At 45.8% G+C, this 9,549-nt stretch overlaps 1 protein-coding gene and 1 long non-coding RNA gene across 3 annotated transcripts; one reads left to right on the forward strand and one right to left on the reverse strand.

Moving 5' to 3' along the window:
- Positions 1 to 480: 480 nt before the first annotated feature.
- On the reverse strand, positions 481 to 7,412 carry iars2 (isoleucyl-tRNA synthetase 2, mitochondrial). 2 transcript variants are annotated; one of them, XM_085932703.1, is made up of 24 exons: positions 7,041 to 7,412; positions 6,859 to 6,981; positions 6,636 to 6,789; positions 6,420 to 6,568; positions 6,275 to 6,324; positions 6,036 to 6,145; positions 5,852 to 5,939; positions 5,618 to 5,733; positions 5,375 to 5,544; positions 5,201 to 5,291; positions 4,969 to 5,120; positions 4,743 to 4,903; positions 4,570 to 4,672; positions 4,408 to 4,501; positions 4,138 to 4,218; positions 3,720 to 3,828; positions 3,489 to 3,591; positions 3,287 to 3,409; positions 3,069 to 3,200; positions 2,634 to 2,740; positions 2,248 to 2,393; positions 1,985 to 2,175; positions 1,032 to 1,176; positions 481 to 965 (listed from the first exon to the last, which is right to left on the reverse strand). In XM_085932703.1, exons 1-24 carry the CDS (start codon positions 7,305 to 7,307, stop codon positions 823 to 825), a joined length of 3,108 nt encoding a protein of 1,035 aa, XP_085788829.1. In that variant the 5' UTR covers positions 7,308 to 7,412; the 3' UTR covers positions 481 to 822. The 2 variants fall into 2 exon arrangements, with proteins under 2 accessions (XP_085788829.1, XP_085788830.1); XM_085932704.1 differs by lacking the exon at positions 4,138 to 4,218.
- Positions 7,413 to 7,485: 73 nt separating this feature from the next.
- LOC147044916 (uncharacterized) lies at positions 7,486 to 8,748 on the forward strand. The gene is made up of 2 exons (XR_015068291.1): positions 7,486 to 7,868; positions 8,216 to 8,748. It is a non-coding gene; the product is annotated as an uncharacterized LOC147044916 (long non-coding RNA).
- The last annotated feature ends 801 nt before the right edge of the window (positions 8,749 to 9,549 follow it).

Genomic DNA, 9,549 nt, shown 5'->3' on the forward strand with positions numbered 1-9,549 from the left:
CTCTATTAGGTACAGTCGGTGAACCGGAAATGCAATTCTCGTTCGTGAACTTGTTTTGTTTTACGGCGAGGTGCCAGCAGCTTCGATGCGCATTACCGACACTTACGTTGTGGGACATGTTACGTCATTACATGTTGGTTGAAGTCATGAACTGAATAACTTCAGGAAGTCATCCGTTCACTCACGTTCACTGAAAAATTTGTTCCTTTGAACGCATCGTTCACTCACGAGTCAACACTAATCGCGACTTCCCATTTGGCCACGCAACTGTGTCCCACTGCATGCATGCAGATGTGCTTACCTATGCAAGGATTTCTGTATGCACAATGCCTGTAAGACTTATTCTGTAGTCCCATCTACACATTGCCAATGGACAGAATAAACAAAGAGGTTGTGCTATAGTGTTTCTCCTATCTCATGTCCTCATGTATAATGTTGAATAAAATAAGCTTTTGTCTAGAAAAAAACAAAAGCTGTCTATTTTGATTTGACGTATTTGTTTTAATGTAAGTGCAATTTACCAACATGATTTATTACACAAAAGGTAGATCCCTCATGCCCTGCTGTCATAATCACATAGTGACGCTTCTGGAGAGAACTCATTCTTGATATATACACAAAAATAAAACACCCTTTGACTGCCCCCCCCCCCCTCCCTTGATAGATTCAACTTCAGTGCACTCCATTATAATATAAATACAGTAAACATCCTCTACATCATGAAATTGTAAAGTCTTTGGGAAGCCCTTTGGGTGACCGATTGCTTAGCGTGAGGACTCAAGCAGCAAGTTTCCATGGCGATGAGCTGTATCTGATCCATGACTAAGCTTTGGCGAGAACAGTCTGACAGCGTTGGCACAGGCAATCTGGCGACTCGGCGGTGTAGCGTCGGCATCGCGGGCATCGATCGGCGGAAGTGGGTACGGCCGCTATACTGTAGCTGCCCTCCTCTCGAATAACACCACCTGATCACATGTACACGTAAAAATCAGTAACAGTTTTTCGACTAGGCTTGTGACGCGGCGTCTCACCTTCCAAATTGATGAGGAACGTGCCGCGGTTCACGACGGTGTCGGAAGGTAGGTCACGAGGCAAGGCGCTCCTTAGGTTGACCCGAGCCGCCATCATGAGTTCCACGAGCTGCGAGGAAGTGGATGAGGGATCTTCTTGGAGAGACTGAAAGATGAAGCCCAGATCATGTTGTTGTATGATGTACAGTAATCCCTCCTACTTCGCGGCTTCAACTATCGCGGCTTCGCTATATCGCGGGTTTTCAAAAATGCGGAAATGAATTATTTTATCGCAGAAATTTCATCATTTCACGAGGTTTCGCGGCCACTTGAGTTTCTTCATTTTCCTTTAATAATGATAGCTTACGTTTAAAAGTGAAATGAATAAATTAAAGAGTCAGTACAGTATACTTTATCGTCACATGTGACTTCAGGGCGTTCTCGCTGTTGTATATTTTGGACTAACTCATGTTCCGTAGTGGGAAAACCCCGGATGTGGGAGGGGGAGCTTCGGGGACGTTCAGTGTCGCGATGTACGGCCAGTGAACTGACTGTGATGAAAGGAATAAAGCAGTACCCATCACGTCGTTGTCCGAACCATGCTTGCTACATCAGAACCTGGAAAATAGTAAAGATATAACACTCTCCACCGGCGGTGGCCTTCATCTGGACATAGCAATACACTGTTAGTCTCGTCGCTAAGGCATGAATGCGGAGCGCACAGTCCATTGATATGAAAGTCCCCTAGCAGCGAGCTGGTTGATGTCAGCGATAAAAATAGAATATCTTCCAAGAATAGCTCAAAAAAATCTAGTTTCTATTTCGCGGAAATTCCCATTTCGCGGTTGGGTCTGGAACGTAACCCCCGCGAAGTAGGAGGGATCACTGTATACACACACACACAACACATACATACATGTTTATATACAGTGTGTGTGTGTGTGTGTTATTTATTTGTGATGACCTTGTCTTACCTCCATAAGTTCAAACAGTAGCCCCGGCTCAATGGCAATGGTGAGGTCATACTGGGCCGCATTTTTGCCCGGAATAGAAGACAAAAAGGAGTCCCTGATGGTGCAGGCCCCCTCCACCGCCTCCTCCAGTCCAGGTTGCTTCCACACAGAACTGGATTTGATCCAGCCGCTCCTGAATAGCGTTTCATCTTCTGCACAAATTCCAGCAAAGACACTTTAGCCTACACGGCTAAGCCAAACGGTTTGCAGTGCGTTTTACTCACCGTCATGTCCCGGTGCATGAGTGTATACGTCTTCAGCCAAATGTGGCAAGATGGGGGCGATGGATCTCGTCACCCCGTCCAAAATCTCCTCTAAGGCCGTCTGACACGATCTTCGGCCTAGCGAGTCTTCCGGATCGCAGTACAACCTAGTAAAAGAACGAGTTCATGTTCATGTAGTAGTGAAAGCTGGTTATGTTAGGACAGGGGTCCTAAAGTCCTAAGGTCCTCAGCAGATATTATTTAAAATGAAGACAATTTGCAATTCTAGTAATGACACCCGAATTTGAGGCACAATTTGTCTTCGCGGGCCACATAAAATGATGTGGCGGGCCGTATCTGGCCTCCGGGCCTTGAGTTTGACACCTGCGTGTTGGTTAGGACATTACCTGTCTTTGATAATGCTGAAATAAAAGCTGGAGAGGTCTCTGGTGATGAACACTTGGAGGAGGCGTATGACTCGGCCAGCGTCAAACTCACTGTAAGCATCTGTCACCTTTAAAAAGGATGCATCACAATTTTCATGTCAAGCAGGAGGGCGCAGAGCAATGCTAAGGAAGTGCAACTTGTGGGCCTTTTCTAAAACTGCTGATGGGACATTGTGATTTCCGAGGAAAAGCAGAAAGCAGTTGGAAACAAATGGCCTGCATAGAGCAGCTCAGAGTTAAATGTTACGTAAGGTTAAAGGCTTTAGAGTTGGCCTGGGCTGACCTCTGACCTGATTCTAATCTGAAGATATTTAAGTCCAATAGCTTTAATCTCTTTACACTGCCGAGACGCATTTGAGAATTGTGTCAGCAAGTCCAACGTTAGTTATGTGTTACCTTCATGCTGTACTCGCGCAGCAGGTGTAACATGTACTGGTCGATGTACATCATCTCTTTGGCTTCCACAGCCTGAGTCCGCGGGTCAAAGCCGTGCAGGTTGCCCAGCAGGAACCGCAAAGTGTTTCTGACCTGAAAAGTCAACAAATTGAGAAAGATGACATCAGCACAAAATTGGCAATAAGCGCAAGCCTAAATAATCCAAATGGCACCACTACCTTGTTGATGTTGTCTCGGGCTGACGTTAGGGCCGAAGGTCCGATCTGAACTTCGGAAAATATGTTTGACTCTGCCACCCACCATCGCAGGACGTCCGCCCCGTATGCTGGGAGGCTGCCGTCCTGGGAAATTGTCAAGGAAAGCAAAATTGTCTGGCTCTTCTAACATCGGACCAAATGTTCAAAAAGATTTTGTTTTTACCTTCCCGCCATTGATGACTGCATCGGGATCCACGACATTCCCAAGGGACTTGGACATTTTCTCTCCCTTCTCATTAACTGCAAACCCGTGGACCACCAGTGATCTGCCCGCACACACATTAACTAGGTGAGTGTTTCCATCAAATAACAGAATAGTAGCTCGAAATAGTTTCTGCAGTTGATAAACGTCTCTAACCTGTTAAAAAAAAAAAAAAATCCGATTGTGACTCACTTGTAAGGTGCCTTGTTCCTGACGGCGACGCTGGTGAGCAGCGAGGATAGAAACCAGCCTCCGATCTGGTCCTTCCCTTCCACGTACGCGTCTGCCCGGCTATCTGTCTCTTTAGGGGAAAGGAAAAGAAGTCCACTGTCATGCGAGAGCAGTGAGAGCAGGAGAACCTTTTTTGTTAGTTCTTGTCCGCAAAGCTTGGAAATAGACGGCAAAGAGTGCAAAAGTGTGCCAGGTCAGAGGCAACTAGAAAAAGGGCGAGACCAGCAGTCTGTCTCATCCCTCGACCAGACTGAACTTTGTCAAAGATGGACAAAGCAGGAGAAGTCCTGCATGCAAAGGAGGGGGATCTGCAACCAAACCCCAAGTAAGGAAGAAGGAGCATTCGGAGCGACAAGAAGAGTCAAATTGCTCCAACAACCTGCCACCAACGGCTTGCGCAGTGGCGCCGGAAGCCAGCTGAGACGAGACTCAGGTTCTTCAAAGTCAAACTCCAGCTCGTCTGGAAATCACAACAACCCGACAGTGGAATGCTTTAACGCAACTGGACTTTTTAAACGGTTGGATACAAATGTTTGAATTTGTCTCTGGAGGACCTAACCATCCCACCTCACCATAAAAATCGCACAATCTCTGTGGAGAAATCATTTACGCTGTGCATCCTAAAAATGACTTTTTTTTTTTTTTTTACCTTCCAGGACAGCGGCCCATGATGCTCCGCTGTCAAACCAGATGTCAAGCACGTCCTCTCCACGGACATAGTCGGTTACTGGTCCTGCTTTACTCTGATCGTGATATAAAACGGGAAAACGGTGAACAAATGAAGCGCCCGTCGTGTACTTTGGACACCCACCTTCTTGAGCACATTTGCTGGCAGTAAAGTGTCCATTGGAAGCTCCCACCAACAGTCGCTGCCCTTTTCCTTGAAGAGTCCGCCAATGTGGGACACCGTGTGCCTGCACAGGCAGAAAGTCCATTTTTTTTTTCCCAACCTATTTGTTCTTCGTGACGATGAAGATGTCGTACTTGTTGATGAGCGCCTCGCCGGTGTCTTTGTGGTAGAAGACCGGGATGGGGACTCCCCAGCTGCGCTGTCTTGAGATGCACCAGTAAGTGCGTCTGTCCAAGGTGGTCACAAGGCTGTTCCGTGCTGACTCTGGTAAAACGCGAACTTTTTGCAGCGCGTCCTAGACACAAACATGGCGGCCATTGCTTACGTGCCACCACAGCAACACCATTCACAAATCTTCACCTTGGCCTTGTCCTTGAGTGAGCCTGTGTTAATAAACCATTGTTTGCTGGGCCGGATAAGAACAGGTTCCTTGGTCCTCCAGTCGTATGGGTAACTATGAAGGAAATGGTCTTCTTTTGCCAAAGCCCCGCACTCCTTCAGCATGTTGATCACTAACACAAAGGAAGAGGCCTTGATGGAAAAACAAATCCCAGATAAAAAAATGGAATGCTATCATTTTGGAGACACACACCTTTTTCATTGCCTTCTTTAAACACAGACAAATGCTGGAGCTCCGTTCCCGCCAGCTCGGTGAACTTGCCGTCCTCATCCACCATACACTCCTTAAATAGAAGCAGAACAGTCGACTGACTCCAGGCCGAGCACCTTCGATTTTTCTCATTAGCCTCACTGAGATAAGACGTACCACAGGGAGTTGAAACTGAGAAGCCACGCTGTAATCGTCCATGCCATGAGCCGGTGCGGTGTGGACCAATCCTGTTCCTTTCGCCATTGTCACGTGATTGGCGGGCAAGAGCGGTACTTCCTTGTCGGGAATAGTGGGATGCTTGCAGATCCCACCCTCTAGTTCCGATCCTATTAGAGGGACGCCAGATATTCCCGTGTGATTTATTTCTTTATTTTCTGACAAGAATGTGTGTGAAGTTACCGGTGAAAGTGGCGACACTCTCCAGTTGTGTTCCCAACACTGCTGCCAGAGTGACACAACGCTCAGTGGCCATTAAGAGCAATTGGGAGTTGTCTTTCCTCCTCACCACCGAGTACCTGGAAATACATGTTTGCTTTCAAAATAAAATCCATGACATTCATTCTTGTGTACTTTTAATGCCAGAATTTAATTTGTGCACATGCCTGACATTTTAGCACTATACTTCTTTCTTACTGGGCATTTGGCATGTAGCAGACTGCCTGGTTAGCAGGAATAGTCCAAGGTTGTGTAGTCCACACCAATACAGAAACATCACCCTGACCTGCAGACACACAAATGGAAACACAAAAATTCACAAACATAAGAAAATAATCCTCCAAATAGATTTTTTTTTGGGGGGGGGGGGGGGGGGGATGACCTGTTTTCGATGCTATCTTAGGCGGCAGCGTGACCAGCGGGAATGTGGCGTAGATGGTTTTGCTGAGATGCTCGGGGTTGTACTCCAGTTCTGCCTCGGCTAAGGCAGTTCTACAAGCACGAGTATGAAAGGATTGGATCAAGAAACAAAGGCTGTGCGTTTTAGAAAAAAAAACAACAACTGAGCAGTTGCTGTTGCAGAAGGTACAGGAGCAATGGCTATTCTACATATCTTCATACCTTGATGAAGGAGACCAAAATACAGGCTTGTAATCTTGATAGATGAACCCCTAAGGGACAATGCAGAGGAAAGGAATACACTTGAACGAGAGAAATTTCACTGGATGTGGATGTTTTGAATCAGATTTTTTTTTTAATGGCCTACCTTGCTGTGCATCTCCTGGAAGACTTTCAGCTGAGCGGCTTCATAGGTACCATCATAGGTGTAGTAGCATTGGCCCCAGTCGGCCATCACCCCCCAGCGCTGGAAAGCAGCCTTCTGACGCTCTATGGCCCCGTTTGCAAACTGACGAGCTGCATAGAAATCAAGCAGATCCAACACTCGGGCAGGTTCGGGAGACCACTTGCATTTCTTTCCTACCTTGACGCCTGATCTGCAGAGGGCTGAGATCCACAGCCCCCAGCTCGCCCAGAGCCTTCAGCTCAATAGGAAGACCGTGACAGTCCCAACCCGGGACATAGTGGACCTGTCGGCCCCTCAGCATCTCAAAACGGTTATGAATGTCTTTCAGGATCTGAATCAAAGGAATGCATAGTTCGAATGGATGGAATGGCACAATATGCAATAGAAAAAAAATGAAGACCTTGTTGAGCGCATGTCCCACATGTGGGTTTCCATTGGCGTATGGGGGTCCATCGTGAAGACAAAACTTCTTCTTGAGCTTTCTTTCGCTTTGCCAAGTGTACAGACTTGCAAAGCCACACTTCTGCAAACAAAACACATGCAGTCAATTAGGAGGTCATCAAACATCTTGATGGTTTGTACCTCCTGGATTTGGACTTCTCTGTCAAGTAGCTTCTGTCCCGTCAATTTGATTGGGAACTCCGTCCGGGGAAGGATCACGGTGTCCCGGTACAGTCCCTGAGCAGAGCCCTGCTCTGCGGACTGAGCGTTGCCTTCGCCTGCAGAAATACCATGACAGCGGCTCGAGCTACACAAAAAGGATCGATGGGGGAGGCCACCTCCTCGGTGTGACCTCCGTCCCCATCTGGTTAGCGTTCGGCTTACTGCCGAAATACGGCACAGCAGCATGGAGATGCTTTTGGGGGAAAATATCTACGAATTTTCTATGGAATGACAAAGATAACCTTTCACAGTTGGCGTTGTTTTGTCCGGAAGAAATAAAAAGGAGGACAACTACGGAAAACCTATACGGTCAAAAATATACAGACGTGCAACGCTGACAATTCTCCACAGGATGACGCAATTTAGCAACTTTCCATTAACTAATTTACTGCAATCTGCAGCTGCTTTACATTTTTACCATTTTGGACTAAAAGAGCAGGAGTTTTATAAATAAAAAAATATTGTGAGGTTGATCTTCTGTATACAACAGAGGTGAAATATAAATACTAGATTCAGTGAAATAAATGAAAATCCGCAAAAGACTTCCGACAGCACGTGAATGCACCAGGTCAAAGCGTGACGTCATGTGGGGTATAAATAAGGGCTGAGCCTCACTTTCGAAGCATCTTGCCACTCAGTCAGCCACTTGTCGTCCGACCATTGAAGAGTCTTTACATCCCCAGCAAGATGAAGCTGTGCGTTGCCTTCTTTGGAGTTCTCCTCGTCCTTCTTGCACTTTCAACTCAGGTAAGTTTCAAAACCAAGTGTTTTTCTTCATTTCTATTTGCACACTTGTTTCTAACATAAGCTGAAGCGGGTTGCCCTCATTTGTAATTAACAAGGCTCTAGGCGTCGGCGCGTAGTAGTTTAAATGTGACAACCAAACTTTTTATTTGCTTTTTAGAGATAAAACCTAGCACAATGTAGGTGCAAAAGTAACTTAAAAAAAAAAAGTTCACCATTTTATTTATTTTTTTCCCCCACGATGTAGGTAGAAGAGTCTGAATGACTCTTAGACCGCACAAAATGATCAGCTCATGCAAAGAAACTGCAATGTTCATTTAGCCTAAAGTAAACTTTATTCTGTGTTGCAGGTGGTCCACGGCCAGAACACCACAGATGCGCCTCTGAATACAACTTTGGCTGGATCAACCGAGAGGCCCATCAACACAACTGCTAAGAATGCATCCTCCAGAATCAACGCCCCCATCTTGCTGACGCTGGCCCTCGCCTTGGCCCCTTTGCTGCACAGCCGGTGGTACTGATATGTGCGCTCGTGGCTCCTTCACTGGACACCAAGAAGAGTTCAACAGCCTTGCTACTTGGCTTCTCCCAAGATGAGACGCCTGGAGTTTGATGTTCTGAATGTGCAGCTGCTGCTTTTCATGTCACGTAAAGTTATCAGTGGGAGTCTTTCATGGACTGGACTATCACCAGGAAGTAACGCACCGTGTGCTATCTAATAGTTGATGTCCTTGTCTTAATGTCCAGTGATGGTTACCCACCCCCTCCCTTTTTTTTTAGTTGGGGGGAAAAAGTAAAGCTATCTTTGTACTTTGGAGTTCTGAAAAATTGTGCTTTTTAGGCCATTAAACGTTTTTGTAAATTCAATAAATGTTCAACTTAATGACCTTGCCTGCAGGTTTTTTTTAGATGTTCACTAGGGTTTTGGGGTGTGCTGTAAGACCAGTCTTGAGTTGGAAACTAATTGAATTGGTATTTAAAATGCTTAAGTGGACCGCTCTGGTATCATTACATGTGTCCTGTACTAAGCTCTTAGTTAAAGCTCTTAGTTTAGTGAAACTGGGCTAATAAGATGGAGACGAAATTGAGTAGCTTAAGCTGCCCCCTTCCATTTTTAACTTACAAGTAAGGGCTAATTACTGTTTTATAGTATATATGGTCAATATTTTAAACGGGACTTGTTAATGTTTAAGCCCTACTTTGAAACTCTAACCTTAGAATGAAACCCAAACTCTCGTTTTACACCCTACAGTCAAACCCTAAGTGTTAATTGACTTGTCTCAGAGTTTGCCGCTGAGTCATGTGCAACTAGCATTTGGCAAACAAATGAAAAGGTCGCTTTAGTGACAAAGTCAAACAAGCCGCTCATAACAATTAGCAAATGATAGGACACAATGAAGGCTGTGAGCATGTGAAGCTTAATCATTGACTTTCAGCAGGTGAATAATTCATACTGATCAATTCAATCTTCACCTGCTGCTTGGACCTTCAAAGGGGCTCTTTCTAAGGTTCGTGACACACGGAATTCTTTCGACTCCCCCTTCGTTTGGTTGTGTGTGGGAATTGCTTCCCAATCCTCACTTTTGAGACAATGGCTTCATTGTCCAAGGCCATCTTCTCGAAAATAGCCCCTTCCCTCATTCCTTCCTGGTGCTAGACTTCCCACTATTACTCCTATAAATTT

This window comes from Syngnathus leptorhynchus, chromosome 15, assembly GCF_054491065.1.
Source record: "Syngnathus leptorhynchus isolate UIUO chromosome 15, UIUO_Slep, whole genome shotgun sequence".
Classification (NCBI taxonomy): Eukaryota; Metazoa; Chordata; class Actinopteri; order Syngnathiformes; family Syngnathidae; genus Syngnathus; species Syngnathus leptorhynchus.

Excerpts from the sequence above, each read along its gene's own strand:
- iars2 (XM_085932703.1), bottom strand. The coding sequence starts at position 7,307 with ATGCTGCTGTGCCGTATTTCGGCAGTAAGCCGAACGCTAACCAGATGG. Across the intron at positions 5,940-6,035 it reads TAAGATAGCATCGAAAACAG|GTCAGGGTGATGTTTCTGTA; the intron begins GTCATCCCCCCC and ends GTGTGTCTGCAG. Across the intron at positions 2,176-2,247 it reads TCATGCACCGGGACATGACG|AAGATGAAACGCTATTCAGG; the intron begins GTGAGTAAAACG and ends GAATTTGTGCAG.